General features: G+C 34.5%; 3 protein-coding genes across 4 annotated transcripts; all 3 read right to left on the bottom strand.

Moving 5' to 3' along the window:
- Nucleotides 1–5,656: 5,656 nt before the first annotated feature.
- Nucleotides 5,657–8,527, bottom strand: LOC135135422 (proton-coupled amino acid transporter-like protein CG1139). Of its 2 annotated transcripts, none has more exons than XM_064064466.1 (8): nucleotides 8,438–8,527; nucleotides 8,325–8,378; nucleotides 8,117–8,267; nucleotides 7,852–8,064; nucleotides 7,106–7,378; nucleotides 6,871–7,049; nucleotides 6,065–6,237; nucleotides 5,657–6,011 (listed from the first exon to the last, which is right to left on the bottom strand). In XM_064064466.1, exons 1-8 carry the CDS (start codon nucleotides 8,479–8,481, stop codon nucleotides 5,767–5,769), a joined length of 1,332 nt encoding a protein of 443 aa, XP_063920536.1. In that variant the 5' UTR covers nucleotides 8,482–8,527; the 3' UTR covers nucleotides 5,657–5,766. The 2 variants fall into 2 exon arrangements, with proteins under 2 accessions (XP_063920536.1, XP_063920537.1); XM_064064467.1 differs by having other exon boundaries at nucleotides 8,117–8,259; nucleotides 8,438–8,465.
- A 1,048-nt stretch (nucleotides 8,528–9,575) lies between these two features.
- On the bottom strand, nucleotides 9,576–12,523 carry LOC135135701 (proton-coupled amino acid transporter-like protein CG1139). The gene is made up of 8 exons (XM_064064843.1): nucleotides 12,426–12,523; nucleotides 12,283–12,336; nucleotides 12,082–12,232; nucleotides 11,817–12,029; nucleotides 11,148–11,420; nucleotides 10,914–11,092; nucleotides 9,875–10,047; nucleotides 9,576–9,824 (listed from the first exon to the last, which is right to left on the bottom strand). Exons 1-8 carry the CDS (start codon nucleotides 12,476–12,478, stop codon nucleotides 9,592–9,594), a joined length of 1,329 nt encoding a protein of 442 aa, XP_063920913.1. The 5' UTR covers nucleotides 12,479–12,523; the 3' UTR covers nucleotides 9,576–9,591.
- Nucleotides 12,524–15,989: 3,466 nt separating this feature from the next.
- LOC135135702 (15-hydroxyprostaglandin dehydrogenase [NAD(+)]-like) lies at nucleotides 15,990–17,476 on the bottom strand. The gene is made up of 5 exons (XM_064064844.1): nucleotides 17,314–17,476; nucleotides 17,133–17,259; nucleotides 16,679–16,785; nucleotides 16,263–16,594; nucleotides 15,990–16,186 (listed from the first exon to the last, which is right to left on the bottom strand). Exons 1-5 carry the CDS (start codon nucleotides 17,410–17,412, stop codon nucleotides 16,054–16,056), a joined length of 798 nt encoding a protein of 265 aa, XP_063920914.1. The 5' UTR covers nucleotides 17,413–17,476; the 3' UTR covers nucleotides 15,990–16,053.
- Between the last annotated feature and the right edge of the window lie 7,026 nt (nucleotides 17,477–24,502).

The following is a 24,502-nucleotide window of genomic DNA, read 5'->3' as shown; positions in this document are numbered from 1 at the left end:
CTCATAAATTTCCTAAGTGGAAGATTCACGACGATTCATTGTATAAGTATGTACCGATAAAGAGTAAGGTCCAGACGAATAACTCGCCGTGGAAATTAGTGGTGCCTGAAGGTCAAAGACCAGAGATTTTGCGTGCATCGCATGATGTCCCGCAAGCGGCACATTTAGGATTTCAGAAAACCTTGAAGAGAATACAAGAAAATTATTATTGGCCCAAGATGCGAAAAGATGTGGAGACCCACATTGAAAGATGTAAGATTTGCGGACAAAATAAACCGTTGAGACGCTTACCTTTTGGACTAATGGGAAAGGAAAAGAATGTCCAGTTTCCGTTCCAGATAATCTCTGTTGATTTAATAGGTCCCATGCCTAGGTCCAAAAAGGGTCACACCTTCTTGTTAGTCGTAAGTGACTGGTTCACTAAATTTTCATTGTTGAAACCGTTAAGGAAAGCCACCGCGCAAGAAATTTCTATGTTTATGGAGAATTATGTATTCTTAGTGTATGGAGTGCCGCAGAGAATCATAGCGGACAATGGTACTCAGTTTGTCAGTACGCAATTTCAGAGTTTGTGCAAAAGGTACAAAGTACCAAAGGTATGGTATACCGCGAGGTATCATCCTCAAGCGAATTTCGTGGAGCGAAATAACCAGACGATAGGTACAGCGATTCGGTCATTTCTGACAGATCAGCATCGGCTGTGGGATGAACACATTCCTCACATCCAATTTGCGTTGAATACAGCAACTCATGAAGTTACAGGGTTTACACCCGCCTTTTTGAATTTTGGAAGGATTCTTCCTATATCAGGAGAGTTTTACGGGAAGTTTCCAGAGACTAGTAGTAATGGAGATACGTATCCCCCTTTGCTTCCTGAAGACCGTAAGCAATACGGCGAGGAATTATCGCAACTTCCGGAATTATACCGTTCAGTTCGAAAAAGTCTGCAGAAAGCTTATCAGAGAGCTTCTACGAGGTATAACCTTCGTCGTCGTCCTATCTCATTCAGACCAGGTGATAAAGTATGGAAAAGGAACAAGGTCTTATCAAACGCTGCCAATTATTTTGCCGCTAAACTAGCTCCGAAGTTTGTTCTTTGTGTCGTTCACAAGAAAAAGTCTGCTGTGGTCTACACCCTCAAAAATCTAGACGGATCACCAGCAGGGGATTGGCATGTGCAAGATCTTAAGCCATACAAGGAGACCGACGACGTTAGTCAGTCCAGCCAGTAATGTTTTTGTTATCAACTTTCAGCATTTTATCCTTATGAGGAAGACCCTTACCAATTTTGACTCTTACCGATTTTGACTCTTAACGATTTTGACCATTACCGATTTGACGCCGTTGGCCGTGTGACACGCGCAGTTGTCGAAGCCTCATAAAGGACCTTTTTGTGTGTTAAGACATTTTCTTGGTGAAAAGGACGGACATTTGACAGATGACTTGTACAGTCTGGCCGATGGAGTATCGCCACGGTGAGCGAGACCGTGCTGCCAGCGAAGCAGCACGTGGTGTCGTCTTGGTGGACACTACCACACCACGTTAACCCCAGGATTTGACTTTTAGTTTTTTTAGTTAGTTTTCTACAACCCTACCGCGAGACTCATGAAGTCGAAAAACTCCCTGCATTAGGCGAGGGTCGGTAAGATTTTTCTCAGGGCTGTTAGGAAGTGCCGATCGAGGATGAAATTCCTTCTAATTTTATTTTTTGGCAGTGCGTCAGTTTACTTTTGTGATACGGGATCGGACGTGATGTATCAGCGTGAGTTCTATCTTGTCGAGATATTTTTTTGTAGATTCTTACCGGATGTTTAGGTACAGAACAGTAAACCTTTGATTGTGGGTATAGAACATTCGATTTTCTTGCCTAAAGAACTGCTTGGTCGAGCTCAAGAGCCTGTCGATGGCCACGACGCGTCTCGAACATCCTTTCGCGAGGAATTGACAGAGCGGAGCCTCGGTTCGTGTAGTTTCCGAAGGTCAGAACGTCGTTTGGTTGGTGCTTTCAGTTGGATGAGTGCAGTCCTCTATCTGACATTCCGTTTTAGTAGGTTAAGTACAATTTTACGGCTTAAGCCACTCTTTCGTTATTTTGATTTGTCTTCTATTCAACTTTCTTCTTTATTTTTCTTTTCTGCAAACCCCGTCAGACCAAAACACGGTGGTGAGCGTTTTAGAAAAATGCTTCTTCAAATCATTTTTCTTTTCCTTGGAGGAGGCGAGTGTTACGCTCAACTTTTGAATTTCGCGTTTTAAAAAGGTTGCCTACCCGACTCTCGCATCGAGACCGTAAATTAGTCTATTTTTGTAAGGTCTATGGTTGATCGATTGAAAGGCCTACGGTTGATCGATGATTAAGTCGATGGGATGCGTGCGATGATGCGTGGTAGAAAGGTCGGAGAAAAGATGGCGAAAGGACGCTAGTGTGGTGCCCAGAAAAATCGGTCTCCATCGATATTTTGTGAGGTTCCCGAAGGAACGAAGTTTGAGTTTTGGCGATGGGAGATTGTCTGGGGCACATATTTGTAAGTTTTGCCGACCGCAGTTGTGTAGCCACGAGTTAGTGCGAAGCACGTGGAGATCCCTTTTGATAAGGTAATTTCGGTTGATTTTGGTCTCTAGCTAAAGTTAATTACTTTAGGGAAATAAGGCTGGATTAAAGCTAGAGTAAAGCAAACTCGTTGTTGAAGTGGATGATTCCGTTCACCAGTATTTTTGGAGCCAGAAGTTGGGTGATATCCATTCCACGTTTTTTTGTGAACAGGACGCCATTTTGTAGAGGATAGAAATTTTTCGATTAGAAACCGAAAAAGCTTTCTTTGAGGTCTTGAATCAAGCAGGACATGCTGTTGTGATAGCCAAGAGAATTTTGAGCGTAACCGAAATTTTGAACGTGATGTGATGAAGTAAAGACACGTGGAAAGGCAACGTGGCCATTATCCGTGGCACTAGGGTCAAGCAAGAGCACTAGTAGGTAGAGCTTCTGATGGAGCTGTTGTTGTTGTCGAGGTCACCACGTAGTCGACTTCAGTATATTTTTTGAAGTACGAATCGTAGCCAGGAGGAGCAACGAAGGTCGTAGTCAGATAAGTTTAGAGTTAAGTTCATATTTCCAGTATTGTTAAAGAGTTCTAATCTTTCTTTTGTTTGGGGAAAAGTATTTAATAGCGAGAGCAGAGCGTTCAAATAAGTACTTATTTTTCGCGCTTTCATGACTAGATTCTAGTCAGATATTTTGGAAACCCACAGTATTAGACATCTTTTTTTTTGAGCGTTATTGTAGTTCCAACAGTCTTAGTAAACCTGAAGTAATCTTTTCTTTATTTTTTTTCTTTTTGCTTAATGAGAATTGTCATTATTTTCCTGTGTAAATAAACTATTTTAATAAGGGGATTACTCGTGTCCTTATCCTGCTTCAAGTTCAGTGCACACACAGTTTAGTCAGAAGTGAAGGTAAGTTTAAAGTGAGAGAGGAGGAAAGACCAAGTAGTTTTTTTATTTACCGTTATCGTTCCGGCAACGGGAACGTAAGTGACTCAGCAGGTCGTTGCTGGCGCCCTAAATAAATTGAACCACGAACCCTGCTCCCAGCGAAACCCTGAGTGCCGGTGCTTAATGCTCGTTTCGTTGGGGTATGACAGCCCTGGGTCACTTAAATTAGAACGAGGCGTAGCAACTTCATAGTTCCTCACATTTAAAATTTTTCAACAGGTTTGTGATTCTCTTTTACTCATACAGTTTATACAATACGCAATTGTAATCAGGAGTTATTTGATCTATTTTTTACAAAAAACAAAAGTTTTGCAATTGATTTGGAACATTATTTTCCAGCTGTTTACCAGAACATTACCATCCCCCACTTGCAATCAACTTAGAATTTTTGGCATCAACTGCTATCATAAGTTTCTCGAAACCAATAATACACGCTACATCAGAAAAACCGACAATCTGAAATTTTACGAAGGTCTCTTGAAAACAGACTGGATGTGTCATGGGTACTTCATTCATGTTATAAGTTTTCATCGTGGTTACGAATCAAATTAACAGTAATATTAAAACCAAAGATAATTTAAAATACATGTGGTTGAGAACCAAAAATAATGTCTGCTATAATGAATATAAAAGACGGAGATCTCTCAGAGTAAAATAGTGCATATCGTGTCTACTTCAACCATGTGGACCTGAACTACAATCAAATTTTTCGGCAGTATCAAAACTTTATGCCCTTCAAAAAACAAAAGTCTAGAATTGTCAACTATGTGGCTGGAGCATAATGGGTATAGAAAATATCTCTATTAAATTAAAAGCCGGTGATGATTCAGTTCCAAATATTCTTGTTCGAGACTGTAGATCTATTTTTGTCTTACTGCTTTGCATAATTAACTTACCCTTAAAAACAAATATTTACCCAGACGATGTAAAATTGCGAGAGTTATCCTCATACTTAGAAATAGGCAAATCTTTACTGCTCAACAATTATACTCCTATATGTTATCGGCCAATATTTGTTTTATTGAACTTCTCAAAGGTAATGGAGCAGAAGTAGATATTACGGTACCAATACTAATACTATTACCAATTTATCTGCGCTAAGTGAGAAACTAACTTAAGAAATCGATAAATCAAGGTCAAATTGATGTAATTTATACTGATTTCTCTAAGACCTTCGATTTTACATCTCATACAGAATCTTACATATTAAATTTAATAGTGACTTTGATTTCTCTACTACACAGACGCGTTAATTATATTTCTTATAATAATTGCTTCAGATCTTATTTATTCATTTATATCCGATTGCGGTATTCCGCACGGTTCTAATCTTGGACCGTTCCTCTTCAACAGATTCGTTAATGACTTGTTATCTCACAGTTGTCCCGTTCTTGCTTATGCTGACGATCTCAAAATACAGCCTAAAATTTTTTGTACTGGGGATACTGCGCATTTGTTTTCATATTAAATTGATGGGTTTACATAACAAACAAAAAGTCAGTCCAGGATTCTGGTGTAATATTTGATGAATGCTTGACGTTCAACACACATATGTATTGAACGCGTAACTAACTGAGCTAACAAATTACTAATCTTTAGCCGTCATCGTGAGAGTACCTATCTAAATACCTATACAATGAAAACCTAATTAACTTAATTTTAAATAAATTAGATTATGCGTCTTTAATTTGGTACCCACTACTTAATATGACGTAGCATATCGTCTTAGACAGAATTCAATGTATCGCGAACCGATCTAGAACAATAGTGCGGACATTTCACTTTGAAATGTTTTAAATGAAAAACAGTAGAATAGTACCAAGTGTACAAAACCTTAGCTTTCATTGCATTTAAATTTGCTACACTTTTGAAAATAATTTATCTTACAATAAACTTTTTTTTGGCAGAGTAATTGTTGAATGTGTGTGATAAAATTCGAATATACTTTAGATGAGTGGCTGTTAAACAAAATAACCCTTCGATCAAAAATGAAACGAGTTAGAGTTGGCTTCAAATTTGTTGTATAGGTGGTACTACACATTGTCATCTATCAATTGACAAGTTTGTCACCCACCTATCAAAAAAGCTTGATCATTGCAACTTCAACTATAATTTATTTTATTTTCGATTTTATCGGTATATTATAAGAAACTGAGGTAACACCGTTATTTATTAAATTACGTATATGAATTTCAATTATGTTGGTGTCGAAACAGATACCATTCAATAATTACACGTAATTTTCTTCAAGATGAGGCAGTTTCCTGATAGAGTCTATTCTTCTGAAGTTGTGAATTCATCAATGATCTCCATTATAGACAGAATTGTTCCAGTAATGCCTCCAGCAATGGCGAGAATTATTATGAACCCATTTTTGATAATTACATAGTATGTTAATTCACCGTATTGCATCACCAAATCACAAATAACCGGTAAAATCATAGATAATACAGCTCCAGTAAAAGCTCCTACCAAAGAGATGAATGTTGCTATATTTGAAGATATATTGGCTATGGCATCTAAAATTTAACTTAATAAAAATGAAAAATCTATTTACAAATAATAAGAATACAGGTTATTAGAACAGCAGTCGATCGGTACAGATATATTACCCCATTTGGTCGTTCAAAGGGTCCAAATCGTCTATAAAATCTGGGATACAAAATTTCAAATGGAATATACATGTGCAGTGCATAAGACAACATCACTCCTATTGATACCAGAATTTTTGTAGCTTGGGCTAACCTGTAAAAATATGTTGTGAATAAAAATGATTTTTGCACACGCTGAAGTAACATTCGGTTTCTATGACCGCAAAATCGGAAGAGAAATAGGACATTTGCTCTCTAGGGAAGGAAATGGAATATTTGCTCCCTAGGGAGAGAACTACATAGACAAATGCAGGTTTGAGTCTTAGCTATGTTTGGTAATAAATCACCTCAGGCATTTCAAGATCTTTAACTCATAATAAGAATCGGCTTGGTTTGCGCGAAGATGGGAGTAGCGCGTCGACCGTGGCGGTGAACTCAACTAATTTCAAACTTTTTAAATGGTCTTTGTTTTTTATAGGGTTTTTTTAAGTATCAATACTTGTCAAATTTTAGAATCAAGTGTAAGACTGAATGTCGTCTTCGTTTGTTATCACTGCAATAGCAACCCCTTATTGTTTTATTGTTCATATTGCTTAATTCTTTATTATTATTTTGTTATAACGGTATTGAGGAAAAAATTAAGATTTGTTTATTGTCGATTAGTTCTGATTTGATTTAGTCGTCTTACTCCTATATCGTATAGTAGAATAATAATAAATTAGTAAGCTCTTATCAATCACTAAATCCATTCTGGATTCTAAAAAAAGTAAATGTAAAATTAAATTACGCTTCATCTTGTGGCAGATTTAGAAAAGCACTCCCTTCGATATCATCTCCAAACTTCCAGTAGGTAAAAAAACCAATTAGAAGATATAACAATAACGACACAAGTGTTGACATGTTAAGTTCACCCAAAGGCTTCGTGAAAGAATCAGGATTTTCCATTTCCATTCTAACGGGTATTACCTACAAAATGTCCCCTATTAGAAATTAAATTTGTTGTTACGTTTTCCAACATTTACAAATGTTATTCCAGCGAATGCAAATAAGACTATTCCAAAGAACATGGGAAGGCGTTCTGGATTGGATACAAGCTTTCTGTCACTGATTGGAGGAAGATCTTGCACCGAGTAGTAGACTATAAAAATAATTCCTAACCATAATATAAAATTTGATGTTAGAGATACGGGCAGCAATATTTTTAAATTTCCCAAAAATGTTGTCATCCACATTGGTATTAAAATTAAAGCAAGAATTACACGGTAATCTTGTTTCCAGTTATATGCTTCAGCAATCTAGAATGCATACAAACATCATTAATTATTAGCGAAAATCTCTGTCTAATTATAATATCTTAATATTATTTTACCAATAGTTGAGCCACAACGAAATTTAATATCTTCCATTTTTGTTACGATGATGGTGCTACGTTTAACGTAGGTATTTGCTGCATTATATCAGCAACAGAATAATATGTTTCAACAACTTTATAACAATTAGTTAATGCATAATCGGTAAAAATAATACCAAATTTGTCTTGTGGGTTATGTCAAACGTAACGGTACAAGCGTTAAGCAATTTTTAGTTGTGACCTCTTATTACAGATACTTCAAAAAAAGACAACCTAGTAATAAAGTATACACTTAATGGTTTATCCATTCCATACATATCGTATAATAGACACGCAGAAGAGTGTTAAAATGTTATATTTACCAGTAAAATAGTGTAAGTGGTGGCTTCAGCTTCAGAGATTAAACAAATCGCTTACCTCACCCAGATGTCTGGAAACAAAAATAAAGTACACAACGCAGTATCCATATTCAGCGAGTAGGAGAAATACGTCTGTTGCCACTCCAAATCCGCTTGAGCTTTTCTGTAAACAGCTTGATTCACTGTCTTCCATAGTGTATTGTACAGTTTCAGCAAAAGAAGGAAGCACTTCAATTGGTTCTTTGCTTGTTATTTTAACACATGCTTTGATCTGGTGGTAAGAAATTAGTTCATTTGTTGTATTAAATATTAATAAATATTACAAGCAAGTGTTGACAGTGCAGATTTATTATACAAATAACAATTGTTAGTAGTGGTCCTAACAAGATTCCACTACTCATGAACGCTGATCCCATTGCGAATATCCCGGTACCAACATTTCCCTTAATGCAGTGCATTATTGTTACTAAATAACTAATTAATTAATTACCTTAACTTTTCTTAATTTTTCGTTGATAATGATATACGTACTTGGTTGGTTTCTTCTTGCCAGTTACATCAGCACCACGTACAAGCAGAAAAGGTCTACAAATATTCTTATTGAAAGGTAAATCATACCTTAGCTACAATATCTTTTTATTAACCGTGTTGTTCCATATTCCGTAAGAGGACGATCTCTGTTCGCCATAGTAAAATTAATCACAACCCATCAAATATTTGATACTGGTGACAAATTAATGAATGACATTACAACTGATAGGAATATAATGTGACGTGTAGGCGGCACACTTAGTACCAGATTTTATTCGATATTGATATTCTCTGCGATATTCCAGCGTTGAAAACATAAAGTCGCAGACAAAATTTAGCGACAAAGAGACGTTAGTTGGAACAAAATTTGCAGCAGAATCGTACATTATAACTTATATTATATTCACAATGTTTCTAGACCTGAGGAAACGCTGTTTATTTTTCTTTTTGTTGGCGGCCATGACTGACTAACGTTACATCTCACATCTGGAATGTACCTTTCGCCCATGCTAGTTTTCCAGTTTTCAAGTATCAGAAAAGGCAGGTTTACAAGTAAATAAAGTGTTAAGGGCACAGATGGTCCTGACCTACGACCAGAGGACTACTAGTCTATTTTTTGTAAGTTTTAAAGACATTGTAGATATTTGTTTTCAAAATATATAAATAGGAAGTGATCCATGAAACAGGCTTAAAAATTCTTGTAACCAACATGTAAACTCGTCAACTTCATCCTCTGGTAAAAGAAAACTAACCAAATTTTTTTGTGAATTTGCATTCAGAAAAGACTTGGAACAACTTATTTGGCAATGTAATGAAAAAATAATACTTTAGTGTAGACAAACTTTTGGTTGATGTGCGAAAACAATTCAGAATTTAAGGGAGGGAGAACGACACTGTTCAAAATTATGTTTAAGTCTATGGGTTACAAACACAGGGAAGTAAACGGTCGCAAAATCTTATATGAAGAAACACATATCGTTGCTAATAAAATTAAATTTTTAAGAAAATTTGAAATTCTAAATTCTAGTTAAGATGCAACATCTGTGTATCTCAACGGAACATGGGTACCAAAAGAGTTCTTCTATTAATCGTTGGGCACACGATTCAGATTTGAAAAGTAATTCCAGCAAAATTACAAGGAAGGTTCAAGATTTACAATTTTGTATATGCGCACAGTTGCACAACTTTATCTTTTCCGATGTGTTGTTTTTAAAAAAATGTTGAAATTCAGGAAATGAATGTGCTACGAGATAACGTAAATGTCCATTTATTCAAATTCATTAATAATATCAATTATAGATAACACAGTTCCAGTAATACCTCCAGCAAAAGCCAGAATTATGATGAACACATCCTTAATAATGACGACAACAGTTAGTTCACCATATCCCATCGCTAGGTCAAGAAGAGCTGGAAATAGTAAATTAAGTACAGCTCCAGCTCCAGCTCCCACCAAAGCGATAAAAAGTGCTATATTTGAAGATATGTTCGCCATGGCATCTAAAACTTAACGCTATTAAAAATGTTTGAAAATATTGAAGCACAGTTACAAGTCATAAGAACAGCAGCTGATCGATAAAGGTACATTGCCAACACTGGATATTTAAAAGGTCCAAATCTTCTGTTAAATCTGGGATACAAAATTTCAAACGGTACATACATGTGCAGTGTATAAGTAAACATCACACTAATTGATATCAAAATCTTTGTAACTTGAGCTAGCCTGCAAAAATTTTAAGTCAACTGTGCATTAAGTATTGTTCAGAGCGTTAGGTAACTAGAAGCGTACTCGTATTTAATACATAGTACACTGACCGGCAAAAAAAAACGGCCACCCTGAAAAATTTCACAAAACCACTTTAAAAATTATTAATTTAACTAGTGATCGTTATTTTATTAAATAATCATTCACTATTGGCACATGATGTACAAATTAGCAAAAAAAGAAAATAATTAAACGCAGAATTAAATTTAATTTAACAAAATAACAGAAACAGACCAGGTACGATATTTTCTTAAAAAAAGCAATCAAGGAGGCTGTTGTTGTAAACAGTGTTTTTCATCATTTGATTATTATAAGTTTGGCAATTAATAAACGTTTTCATGCGAAAATAATTCCGTTAACCCTTAGACGTCTCTCAAAGTGTCGCTCTGTTTCTATTATTTTGCTAAATTAAATTTAATTCTGCGTTTAATTCGCTTCTTTTTTTTTGCTAATTTATATCTCATGTGTCAATAGTGAATGGTTCTTTATGAAAATAACGATCACTGGTCAAATTAAAAATTTTTAAAGCTTGGTTTTGCGAAATTTTTCAGGGTAGCCGTTTTTTTTTTGACGGTCAGTGTATAATAGTGATAATAACTATTTACTTGTAAAATGTGGAGATGCGAGTTTACATTGTTCATTTAAAATGAACATTACTAGTCATTGTTAGATGGTGGCCATTTTTGGGAAAATTTTGATACAACTCTGTCTAATAAAATCGTTAACAGAAGACGGCAAACAGAAGGAAGATAGGTACAAAGAAACAGAAAACTGGCATCTTCGTATTCTACCGGTTTTACAAAGCCAAGAAAACTTAGAATTACACGTCCTCCTGAGGCAAATTTAAAAAAGCACTTCCTTCAACATCATCTCCCCATTTCCAAAACGCTAAAATACCAACCAGTACACTGAATATTAGTGCCACAAACATTGCCATGTTAAGTTCCCCAAAAAGCTTCGTAAAAGACTCTGGATTTTTCATTTCCGATCGTACGGGTATTATCTGAAAGTGAAATTATTGTGAGATTTAGTTTATTACGCAATATAAAAATATTTACAAAGGTTATTCCAGCAAATGCAAATAAGATTATTCCAAAGAAGACAGGTAGACGTTCAGCGTGTGATACCAGATCTCTCTCACTGATGTCAGGGAGATCTTGAACCGAGTAATAAAGTATACATACAATACCTATCCACATGACTATATTTGCAATCATTGAGAATGGCAACAGTAATTTTAAATTCCCTAATAAAGCTGAAATCCACATAGGTATCAACACAATAACAAGTATAACTCGATAATTTTGTTCCCAGCCATGTGCCGCTGCAATCTGAAAATAAAAAAGGGTGTTGCAGAAGTAAAATATTTTTTTATGAAACGTAATAGGGTAAAACTTATAAAAAGTAGTTACAAAGAATATTTTTTCAGATTTGACCAATTTCTCACCAAACCGTTCGCCTGCCCGACCGCCGGATTATAACTTTTTGATCTGTAAACTTTCCATATTAAAATATTTAAATTGCTGAAAATATTTTCGTAGTATAATAGCATTTTGCATTAACACTTTTTAAAAACATTTCATTTAAACAAATATTTTTTGTCAGTGACTACAGTACTGTATAGTAGTACTGCCCTGGACGCATGTATAACAAAAGTGGTTCACCGTTTCCAAAACTGTGTGCAGTATAATTCCAATGTTCTAAAGAAACTGAAAAAACTATTTTACCTCTCCGATATGTCTTGAAACAAAAACGAGATACACGACGCAGTATCCATATTGCGCAATCAGTAAAAATACATCTGTTACTATTCCAGATCCCCTTGAGAGCTTCTTTATCCAATTGGACGAACTGTCTTCCATAGTATACTCTACTGTTTCAGCAAAAGAAGGAAGTACTTCAACTAGTTCTTTGTCAGTTATTTTGACGCAAGCTTTGATCTAAATGCTAAGTTAATAAATGTTCTTTTAAGTTATTATAATTAAATATTACAAGTATGTGTTGGCAATGTAAACTTAAGAACCAAACAAAAACCGCTGAAACGGGTCCTAGCAACATGCCACTGCTGCTGAATGCTGATCCCATTGCATATATTCCTGTACCAATAAGTCCTTTGATACAGTGCATAATAGTTATAAAGTAACTATGAAAATAATCGCTTTATGACTCATTTTACTTTGTTTTGCGACCTACTTGTTTGGGTGCTTCTGACCAGTTACATCGGTACCTTGTACAATAAGAAATGGTCTAAAATATGCTTTTTTAAGAGAAAAATTACATAATTTTTACCAAAACTTAAGCAACACTGTTGTTTTAGATATTTAGAGTTTACTTGCCTTGTTGTTCCTTGCTCGGTTAGAGTCTGTTCGGGTTGCTGCCTTGCGGCCATAATAAAATACTTTTTTTTCTTTAATATATTTTACTTTTAGCTTTAAGTGATCACTGATGACACTGCAACTGACAAATCATATTTTATAGCTGTCAAAACAACTAAAGTCACATACAAATCAAGCGCCTGCGATGAGCCATTGTAGAGGTGTAAGTTGTCAGATCCGTGGTGTTTCCGAAACGAGACAACTCTACATTCTTTTGACATGTGCAGAGTTGTAATTTTTTATAAATAATATAATAACTGGTTTTTCTTAATATTCCACGTTTGTTGATGTTTAGACGCGAAATATTGGTGACATGACATGACAATTCACAAGTGACAGTGCGATCCGCTTTCTTTTCGTTTCTTCCCTCTTTATGTATCCCGGTGTTTTTCTATCAAGACCTAGTATCAAATATCTTTCTTGGATTCTACTCTACCTCTTCAAGCTCTGTCCACCCCAGGTCTCTACCCCATACATTAGAACACTTTTAACGAAACTATCAACCCTCTTTTCCAATCGTCACAAAATTTCCTTTCTGCAATTCCCCATAATAATCACTTGCTAGCTCTTTTGCATACGTTCGTTATGTGTGCTCATTGAGTTGATCGAGTTAAAGTAGAACCCCAAATATCTAAATTCATTCACCTCCTCTATTTCTCGTGTCCCCCACGACCGAACCCTTTCGTTTTCCTTACCTTTCATTATTTTTATCTTATCCACATGTACTTCAAATGCCTTCCTTCTCATATATTTTTCAAGAATTCTAATCATTTCTTTAATTTCTTTTTCCGACTTAGCTAACACTACAATGTCACCGACATATTCCAACACCCAAAGCTTCTTTGCTGCAATCACTACCTCCTACCAGTAGTTAACTAAACATTTCTTCAAGATCTCCCATGTAAGCAGTAGAAAGACTTGGACTCAGCGGGTATACTTTTCTTGCTCCCTTTATCGTATCAAAATTTTCACTCTCTTTCCCATTCACTCTTACATTGATCGTTGTGTTTGTATACAGTTCTTTATGCTGATTCTGTGTATTAGATGTTCACTTATTATACTTTTTCTTTTTCAAATATTTTTTCATCTTTTCTCTATGTACAGTGTCAAGTACGGCTTTTAAATCGACAAAGAGAACATACATGGTACTTGCTTTCTTGTGCAATATATAGACATTATCCATTGTTCCCTTCCCTTCCCTGAACCCTGCTTGCTGATACCAATCCTTCGCTCTCCAGTTCCTTTTCTAGCCTTTCAGTAGCACCGCATACCATTTGTAGCTTGTATTTAACAAAGTTATTCCTCTATAGTTTTCAGCCTTCTCTCTGTCGTCCTTCTCTATATCGGACATATTGTTCCTTCACTCCACTGTATTGATATGCTTTCACCTATCCACACCCGTTCATAATTTTATTTCTGTCATTCTGCGGATTACACCGTCAGGTGCCTTTAGCCATACTTCATTTGAAATCCCATCCTTCTCTTTCTCCTTTTTAATTTCTCTAGTTATCTTTTTACTTCTTTCTCGGTCAATGACTCTACTTTATAATTTTCGTCTTTTTCTTTGATTTCGGTAGTTTCTTGTTTTTCTGTACGTACTCTCTGCACTTTTCTTGTTTTTCCATCTATGCATTCCAAATTTTTCGCTTACAGTTTCTTACTTCCTATTATTATTAATGTATTATTGTATTTATTTTTCTGATTTAATTTTCTTTATCTTCTGTGGTTCTTCCTTTATTTCTTGCTTTTTTTTGGTGTTTGTATTTACTCCTGTATGTTTCTCTAACTTTGAGGAACTGTTCTTTTATTATTTTTTCGTTTTTGCATCTTCTTAATGCCTTCCTTGTTTCTCTCATAATTTCTACCCTCAATTTTACATCTTTTATTAGATGTTTCAATTCATCTCATTTTACTTGTGTATTAGCTTCAACGAAACTGTCCTCTGATCCCACATCATTCTCACATATTTTCCTTTCTCTCCTTCTCTTTTTCCTCTTTTTTGTTATCTATCTTTTCTCCCACTTTGAACTGCGAAATTTTTTCCCGTGTTTCTTCCTTCACTATTAAATAATCTATCACCGATTGTCTTCTCGCCCCTACATAGGTTAATTAGCCTTCATCATCGCCAGTTTTATTGCCATTCCCTCTCTTTGACTAATTCCAACAGTTATTTTCCTTCCTTGTTTTCACTTTTATCTTTGGATCTTCTTTTTCCATAATCTTCCTTCTTTTTCTCCTATTCTTGCATTAAAATTTTCGCCTACAATTAGATAGTCGTCATTATTTATTTCTAATTTGTCTTTTTTTTTTCATTGTTTTGTCATGCTCTTACTATATACCGTTCCAGAGTGCCATTGTTTCCTTTTATTATGATGGTCCATATCACTAATCCTTCTTCACTTCAGTTCATCTTTAATTCTTTTCTTTCTTGTTCTCCCTTTTTCTCCCGTGACATATCCAATTAAATTTTCTTAGCATTTTCCCTTTCATCTTTTCTTACACTTTTACTTCTATCCATGATTCTTCTAAACCTACTATATCAAAATTCGGTACAGACTCCAAAAAGTCACCTTCTTCTATTCTTCAGTCCGGTGACATTCCAAAAAAAGACTTTTCGTTTTCTTTCTGTTCTACCGTTCATTCTCTTTCTTGTTACCATCCCCTCGGTCTTCTTTTGCCTGTGCATCTTTTTTCTATCTTCTACCATCTCCATAGCCAAGATCGTTTTCGAATTTTCTTTTTATTTGCTTTCCTCTCCTCCGCCAGTTTTTTGCCGCTATATCGCTACAATAGGGTATACTTTTTCCTATCTTTGACTTTTCTTTTCTTTTTTGCTCATGTACCATTGGTGATCTTTCATTATATTTTCTTCCTTTGGTCTGTCCTTTTTCCTCATAATTTTTATAACATTTGTCAATAATTTCAGTTTCCTTCATTTGTCTCAGGCTATATTCTTCCCCATTTATATGCAGATTATTGTACATCATCTTTGCATCATTTTTTTTCTGTATGTATGTTTTTAATACAGTCTTCATTAATGTATATTCTATTTCCTTTTATCTTTTTTGTACGTCAATTTTACCCAAAACTTTCTCTAATTTAATCTAGTAATTCGGATCTTTTTCTCAAAATGACCATGATTAGTATTATATTAAAGTGACGGTTAACATGTTTCGGTAAGGACTGATAACATCATCAGAGCCAAAGTACAAAATTTTGTGATTACATAATTACACAAATTCAGAGATGCTCGTAGTTGGACGTTGTGATTGAATACAAAAATATGCCACGATATTTAATTAATTAAACAAAGAAATATGTATTTTCGAATGCTTGGTGTTTTTAATAATATAAAATTAAATAAATTAAATAAAGAGCAACAGTCCACTGTGTTAAATTTTAAGTAACATTTTAATAATGTCGCGTTTTGAATTTTCCACTGTTGTTTTTAGATATTTTTCAGTTTTGGTTTAGAACTCTTTTTACTCACTAAATTATTTTTTGTATAATAGCAAAATTATTAAATAAATGCATGAAAATATTTATTAAAACATATCTATAACAAGTACATGTATATAACATATCTTAATCATTTTGGTGCAAAATTTTGTCTTGGTGGTAAAATAAATTCATATGGCTCCTCTTCACCTTCCGCTATCCATACTGTACCAGTTTGTGCGTTCTTAATAATGTTCACCATGGCGACAGCTACGTTCTCGGGCCTAAAATTGTATATTTGTTACACCAATTAAAATATTTCATTAATATAAACAAATCAGTTATAACTTATCCACTAACTTTTGAATCGGTAAATCACCAAGATGAGAATTCATTGCTTCTTCGTATGGTGGGCCCAAACTCTTTCCGTGAATATCAGAAATCAGTGGAGTCTCGGTAACTCCTGGACAGAGAACCAATATTTTTACTTTAGTTCTGTTATAATGAAATATATGGCCAAAAGATTTGCTGAGACCTATTACAGCAAACTTTGTAGCACAGTATATGGGAACGTGGTTGGACTCTTTAACACCAGCAATCGACGATATATTTACAATGACACCTTCATCGCCACTCTTATATTTGGGAATGTAAGTTTCTAAGCCCAGAAGAGTGCCATGTATTACCCCGTTCTAAAAAAAAGGGTGTCGCTAAGTTTGTACACAGGGTTTATAAATGGTTTATATAGTACTTGTGTTTAAGTTATGTATACTTACAACGTTTATAGCAATCTCTTTTTCCCATATGCCATCATTTAAAATGCCAGCATTGTTAATAAGAATATCCAAATTTTTAAAAACTTCGACAGTTTTCTTAAAGGCTCCTAAAAAGATAATGAACCTTATTTTCTGGTGGGAAATAAGCTGCCGTTTCATTAATTTAAGCAAGATAATTAGTTGTACACAAATTTTATATCTATATATAGCAATGAAATTCACGAAAAATTTGGCATATTCGATATTGAAGGAAACTTTAAAAAAGTATAAACTTATTTTACCAAGTACTTCTAATAATTTTTAAAGTACTCAAACACCTAAATTATTTATAAAAATTTTGAAGCAATTGGTAAATAAGTATACGAAATTCTACATTTAAAAATGTCCTCATATGAAAATAAATATGTAGATTTAAAATATATTCTTGATATAATTTCATTACATCATTACATACCTTCGTAACTTTCTCTATTGGTAACGTCCGTTTTAACGTAAATGGCTTTATTGGGTCCAAATTCTTTTCTAATTTCTTCAAGAGCTTTCTCACCAAAGTAGTCGTTGATATCAGCTAACGTAACACCCTAAAATTTTAAAAATATATACACTGTTATTATACATTTTTTATTGAATGCTACTCTGATTCCATTACGTAGCAATTCCTTGGCATATCTTAACCCAATACCAGAAGCACCTCCAGAAATTAAAGCTACTTTGCAATCAATTTTAAAATACATAGCTACAAATAATGTTGCTTCACGCAAGAACTGGGTTAAATAAGTGTGAAAACAAAAAACCAAGTTCAATGATAAAAAATATTTATTTACCTACTGTTTACCTACTTTATAAAGAGGATAATTCAGAGATTAGTGGGTCAACAATATAAGAATCAAATCATTATACTCAAAGTACTTTGTAATAAAAATGTATACTCTGTAAGATTTATTTATTGTTTTATCATATTTTTCGTATGTCAAGGTTACTTATACTGTTTTTTCACAAAGGTGGTACATGATTCTGTAACATTTTACTTCACTTCAGACGCTTATTAAACTGTAACACTACACAGTTTAAAACTTTTTATAATTTCCGTCATTTATTTTTGTTTGTACAGTTGACTAACAGACAAACACACAATTACATTAAATCCATGGTAAATTACCGTCACGCTATACCACGAAACATTGCACTGGTTCTGTTACTTTCTTAAATTAAATTTAATTCTATTTATTCTTCGCTAATTTATACATCCTGTGCCAACAATGAATGGTTCTTTAATAAAGTGATCAGTTAAATAAAAAAAAAGAGATTTTGCTGAATATTTCAGAGTGATCGGTTTTTTCACCGGCAAGGGTATTAATTTAACTAGTCATTGATTGTTATTTTATTTAAAGACCATTTGCTGTTGACAGATAATGTACAAATTAGCCAAAAAAAGAGACAAATAAATGGAGAAATGGAAGATAGTAATAGAAACAGTGCAATATTTCAGGGTGACAGATTTTTTGCCGGTCAATGTACGCTATACATTCCAATATTTTGTACACAGTTCACTTCGGGAACGTGTAACTGAGTTTCTTAAATACTTATTTTTGTTGCAAGAGTGATAGTAATTGAAAGTAAACTTAAATTAGCAGTAAAAATTCTTCTTACATTAACACTACCAACTATGCAAAAATTAATAGTAAAGTTCAGTTCGAGTACAATTTATTGTTCGAGAATTGTCACATTTGGAATAATAAATATTTTAGCATAGTCATATCAGATTTGCTCGGAACCTCAAAATGATATTACAATATCGATACTCTTAATTTAATACTTCCAGGACTGTTTTGTGCTAATTGATTATAAATCCTAAACTATGATTACGTTGATCGGTAATTTATAATCGGCCAATAATTCCGATTCGACTGGAATGGATTTGACTAGACCCAAATTCTCTCAACATTGACTGAACTTGATTCGTTGGATCATTCTCGAAGGACGCCTTTATTTAAAACCATACTTCGATTCTAGATATTCCGCGATGGAGGTTTTTCTGAAGTATCCATCGCGATTTCCGCTTTCAGGCTTTTCTTTAGCGAACGTCGTCCGGCCGCTGTCACCGACGATGAGTCACCCATCATCGCCGTACATACTAGAAAGCCCATAGGTGTCGTACCGGAGCGCCATATGAGTTTATTTCGTAACACTATGGTATATTGTAACTAAATTAACAATGAAATAAATACTTCAACAGTATTATCATTATATTCAAGACCTTTTTAGACCTGATGAATAGACGATGTTTAATTTTCTTTTTGTTGTCTACAATGACTGACTGACATGGTTTTTTACTGTCACATCTGACATCTGTCTTTCAAGCATGCTAGCTTGCGACTTTTCAGGTACTATAGAAAAATCGTGTTTTTTTTAATCGAGAATAGTCAGACTATTAAGCACCAGTTGTTGATTGTCTTGGCAGCATTGACATTCAGCCTAATAATTTGTCTCTTGTGTTGTTACCAATATTAAATGGCAAGTTATATTTGTCAAAATATACAAATTAAAAGTAATAATTGTTTTTTTTTTTTTTAAATACATAGAACAAAGTAGAAAAAACGAATGCTTCTAGTAAGAGCTAAGATGAAAAAAGCTGCCATAAAAATATATGGTAAACTGTACAAATACCAATGTGATCTATCAGAACAATTTGTGTTGACATTTCAAAATATTTTCCGTAAGTTAAACATGCCCGTTTTTAAAATTTTAAAAAGTTTGCATATTGAAATAAATCAAAGTTTGTTATTTTCTTTCTTTATTAAAACTAGTGAAATTTTGAAGAAAAACCTACACTCTTATCTTATATCCTATGCATTAACCGTTCACGGTTGTTTAGTTGGCAGTCTTGTGATAAATTTATTTAAGGTTATAACTGATAACACCGAGCAATACAAACATTGTTACCAGGAGTAAATTACCTAAATTATGGACAGCACTGATAACAAGGCGAATATTTCAAAAAAAAACGTCATATGGCAGGACCGGACGCCAACCTCACAAAAAAATATGTTGGCCTATTGCATGTTTAAAACAGTCGTGAACGGCATTCATGTCCATAATATATCTTTCTCTTTTTCCAGATCATTATATCTGTTACTAATTACTGCCTACAGAATTATAACTTTTTCAGAGCTGCCCCGAAAAATATTTGAGTTTCACAAAAGCAACGAATATTTTACTATTGAACAATTTATGTCCCTCTGTGACTGAAGACCTCGGTTTTAAAGCCTCAAAACATACATCATACAGTGCCAATTGATATGTTTCACTATGAAATCATTTCACTGTCATTAGTTCTAAAGCAATTAGGAGTATTATTTATCAGTTACCTCATGTGTTATAGTAGTCATTTTTACTAAATCGTACTAAATACACATCTTTCAAAGATTAATTTTTAAAGATCATATTGACAATGCCCCGTTTAAGGACAATAAAGCTTCAAGTAACATTCAAATTTTTGAAGTTACACTAAACTAGTGCATGAAAATAGTATATTATTAGCCAAGGTTGCAAAGCCAAGCATTCTAGACCGAGCGCAAATTAGAACCCGAGACGAGCAGCGTCGAGGGCTCTAAAGCGCGAGGTCTAGGAGTGGCTTTACAACCGTGGTTAATATACTATTTTTTTCACTAGTAGAAACCATAAGACAATAAAGTGTAAAAATAAACGTTCACTTTTTTGACGCAACATGATTTTGTTTTGATTTCTAATTAAACTTAATCTAAATCTTCAACACAAAGAAAACCGTTTACACTTGTCGCTGAATTAATCATTTTATCTTCCACCGTCTACCAACTACCATGCGTATACTCAAGTAATGTTAGTAGCACACATTTATTCATTTTTAAAGAAATAATCACATCAAGTATTCTGTACATAACCTCAGTCTTCTTTTTGAACCTTGGTCGCAAAAGTTGAACTTTGTTACCTCTAGATAAGTCGACATTTGCATGCTTCATGGCTGCTAGTGAAAAAAAATTATTTAATGTCTTCCAGCGGAAATTTTGTGTTCTTACATGAAATTTGACTTTACCAAAATGACAGTCCTGTAAGAAACTGATTTAAGGGGGTAACCAGCCAAAGAAAAATCTGGAGGAAAACGTTCTTCATGTTAATTGTTCTAATTGTTTTTTTAGATGGATGAAGCCTTTTTTGGACATTAACGTAAATGACAGAGACTACCATAAAACAATGTCTAGTTAATCTTTTTTTAACTGAGTGAAAATCACCTGATACCAAAACGTAAATAAGCTGCCTAAGAAGAATGTTACTGTAATGAACAATGCTCCATATCGCTGTGTGAGAGCAAAGAGATCGCCCACTAGGTGTAGCAAAAAACACGTCTTACAATTTTGGCTCAGCAAAAAAAAATATTTAGTATAATGATGAAATTGCATAAAAGAGAACAGAAAATGGGTCCATAATCAGGCGAATTTTTGACCATTCGGTGAAAAACTATATATAAAGTATATACCTAGATGAACACTTGTTTGCTAATGGTGAGCAGAGTTTTGCGACTTTCTCACTACTACTACTATCAATATAACCCCCTAGAGTTAAGGTGGGGAGTTTTTATTATAAACCTGGAAGAATCTGACTTTGATTTAGGTTGTTACTTACAATCAGATGTTGAGGAGCCTGATTCTCCAGAATACTCAGATATTTATAACAACAATGATGAAGTCATTTAAATATTTATTAGTACTGATAGTAAATAACCTAATTTTTAACTTTATTGTAATGTATTTGTTCCCTAAAGTCATTTAATAAATTTTCTTTGTTTTTGTCTCGAGTTTCCTTTTCCACCAAAAAGTTGAGACTCCTGAACATGCATACCTTGGAAAGCCTTCCCGGAAGACCACTATTAAGAAGCTTTTTACTAGCCGCCCGAGTTCAGCACCAGTAGGGTTTAACGCCGGAGGACAGCACCTGGATCCCAGGCTTTGTCTGCCGAGGGGGTACTTCGGTCAAGTGGGTACTAGTAAACCTTTACTAAAGCCTCTTATTAACCTTTGAAGTATGGGATACCAAACCGGACCTTTAAAGGACATAATCGGTCCGACGACCAGTCGTAGGACTCTGTGCCACCCCTCCGTAGCTCGGGTTACCGATGGGGCTGGCTTGGTAACTTTCCACTTTCCCCGGGTTGTGGCGGGACAGGAGATAAGTATCCCCCACCCGCACAACCGCCAGATTTTCCCGTGTCTCTTGCCGCCCCAGGGTGACTCACCAGCCCAGCCGATTACCAACGCGGTAGAAGTGCCCGGTACCGAATTTTGCAGCCTGTTTACGAGAAACTGAGCTATAGCTAGTCATTGTAGAAACGGTCAACACCAGTGAGAAGCTGGGAGTTCACATAGAGCAAGGGAAACCACAGTATATGAAAGGCTCATTGACGCAATAGCATTATCTCCTACCGGTTTGCCGGACCCAAATACACTCGACCTGACTCCCAAGCAGTGTACTTGATGAACCATCTATCCCTGTGTTGTGGAGAGATCCATCAGCATAGAACTAAATAGGTACATACTACATCAGTCATCCTCATCATACGAGCCCTAACAACTAAATATTGGGACACCAAAAAATTTTTATAAAAAAATCACCAAACTTTTTAACAAAAATGTAATTTATTTTAGATAATTAAAATTTTAAAATTAATACGTTTTGCAAAACTGTTAATGTTTACAGCACAACAAAAACTGATTTCTAACTCAAACAGTGACAAAACTCTAAAACAACGTAACATTTTGTGACACATAAATATTGGGACACAGCAAATTCAGTAACTGGTCACATCTCCTTTTGCCTTAATAATTGCAGGAATTCTTGCCATCATACTTTCAACTAATTTTCTACAATACACAGGAGTTGTTACCGTATCCTACACTCGCTAAATTTCCCGTTGCAGATTGACAATCGCTTGTGATGGATGATTTCCTAAATATTTTTTTATTTCACGCCATACCGTCTCTACTAGATTAGGATCTGGGCTATTCGATGATCAGGGCAAACATTTATATTATTATTCTTTGTAATAAGTGTTGTAGGTGTGTAACTTGAAGCATCATCCTGTTGAAAAATATAAATATCAACAGGATAGACTGCTTCAGTAGTTGTTAATATTTCTTTACAAAGTCTCTTGATATTTGTTTGAATTTGTAATTTCCCTTCCATGAACGTTGTTAACTGGTCTTTAAATTCCGTTAATAGACATGCACCCCCAAACCATATTAAAATTCCTTTTTTATTTCAATAACTCTTTTTCGATTATTATCTCACCCAGACATCAAATTTGGACTCAGCATTATATATTACTTTTCTCCAATTTTTATTTTGGTCATATTAACCGATTTTTCTTGTGGGCAGTTTTTAATTGTGGTTTTACTTTAGCCTAATAATATAAATAAATAATAAAGTCCATCAAAGATAACTTTATTTAAGATTTACAATTAAAAACCAAGGCCTGATTTGTGTATGCATTCGCGACAATATTGTCTTGAAAAATTTAGTTGGTTATCGCTATTCCAGCAAGTAGTAATTTCTCTTGAAGTAGTCCGTCGTCCACTTTTATAAATTTTCATCAGTTGTCGTTGATTACGCGGCTTCACAATTGGTGACCTACCGGGAATTTTACCTTTTATTCCGATGGTACCTCTGTCTGCGTAATATTTTACAACATTTACCATCGACGACTAAGCTATTTGAAACAAATCTTCACTTTTTCTTAGCGATTTTCCCTTGAGGTACTGAGAAATTATTATTTTCAGAACTTTTACTAAAACTAGCCCGCCGCTAACTATTTTTTTCTAAATAAAACCAACACTACCATGAAATGCTACGATCCCTATAATAATGGCAGCATTTACCACCTACTACGTTTGTATTTCGATAGTATACTTAGCAAATTTTCTCGGGTGTCCCAACATTTAAATGTCAGCAAAAATTGCACATTTTTTAGTTAGGTGACAATTTTTGCGATCTAAGAAAATTTATTAATTTGCAAAATACCTCACTCTCTGCCAAAATAGATGCCAATGCAAAATTTGCATTTAGTCCAAACGAATTGAATGATATCAAAAATATCTACCGGATTTTTTTGAGAAATTGTCTGTGTCCCAATATTTAGTTGTTAGGGCTCGTACTTCGATAGAGATCTAACGGTTTAGGAAAAAAAATTGCAAAATTACAGTTTGTTAACGAAAAACCATTCTCAATCAACCGACAGCTGTTATTGTATATGGCTAAATTTTAAACAAAATCAATAGTTGGTCTTGCAATAGAAATAGCAAAGACAATAAAGGGTTTAACGATTCAATTACGTTCAAAATGTCAAAAGTAATTTCATTGCACTAGAAGATTTTTTTCGATTATGTGGCAGGTACAATCAGGCTCACCTAAATACCGTATGCACAAAGTCACTTTTACGTTGTGTCAAACTCAATAGCATGGATACAAATTCAGAATATCTTCTGTACGATATTCATGTGTACCTGGGGATTTGTAAATGAGAACGGCTATAAATACTTTTTTACTTTTTGTTATTAAAGTGGAGTGATTTACATGTTTTTATTAGAAATTAAATGGTTTTAAGATTTTTGTTTTAACATTTTTTCATAACACCTGAAATTTGAGTTGCTCTTACAAATTAATTTTTTCTGCTACCGATAGCGTAAATGAATCTTATTGCTTCAGTGACACTGACGTAAACGTAAGTGAAGTAACTAGGGCAAGCTCGTTGCTAGCCCCGTAAGTACATAGGTTAAGAAGGGCGTAAGTGTTACG

Source organism: Zophobas morio, unplaced genomic scaffold (genome assembly GCF_036711695.1).
Source record: "Zophobas morio isolate AGI-343-1 ecotype UQ-CSIRO unplaced genomic scaffold, CSIRO_AGI_Zmor_V1 ptg000024l, whole genome shotgun sequence".
Lineage (NCBI taxonomy): Eukaryota > Metazoa > Arthropoda > Insecta > Coleoptera > Tenebrionidae > Zophobas > Zophobas morio.
Note: the sequence above shows the minus strand (reverse complement) of the source record. Positions and strands in the feature narration are given on the sequence as shown.

Excerpts from the sequence above, each read along its gene's own strand:
- LOC135135422 (XM_064064466.1), bottom strand. The coding sequence starts at position 8,481 with ATGGCGAACAGAGATCGTCCTCTTACGGAATATGGAACAACACG. Across the intron at positions 8,379-8,437 it reads ACGGAATATGGAACAACACG|ACCTTTTCTGCTTGTACGTG; the intron begins GTTAATAAAAAG and ends GAATATTTGTAG. Across the intron at positions 8,268-8,324 it reads GGCAAGAAGAAACCAACCAA|TTATTTAGTAACAATAATGC; the intron begins GTACGTATATCA and ends TTAATTAATTAG.
- LOC135135702 (XM_064064844.1), bottom strand. The coding sequence starts at position 17,412 with ATGTATTTTAAAATTGATTGCAAAGTAGCTTTAATTTCTGGAGGTGCT. Across the intron at positions 16,786-17,132 it reads CAATAGAGAAAGTTACGAAG|GAGCCTTTAAGAAAACTGTC; the intron begins GTATGTAATGAT and ends TTATCTTTTTAG. Across the intron at positions 16,187-16,262 it reads GGTGATTTACCGATTCAAAA|GCCCGAGAACGTAGCTGTCG; the intron begins GTTAGTGGATAA and ends ATACAATTTTAG.
- LOC135135701 (XM_064064843.1), bottom strand. The coding sequence starts at position 12,478 with ATGGCCGCAAGGCAGCAACCCGAACAGACTCTAACCGAGCAAGGAACA. Across the intron at positions 12,337-12,425 it reads ACCGAGCAAGGAACAACAAG|ACCATTTCTTATTGTACAAG; the intron begins GCAAGTAAACTC and ends AGCATATTTTAG. Across the intron at positions 11,421-11,816 it reads TTTCAAGACATATCGGAGAG|ATTGCAGCGGCACATGGCTG; the intron begins GTAAAATAGTTT and ends TTTTATTTTCAG.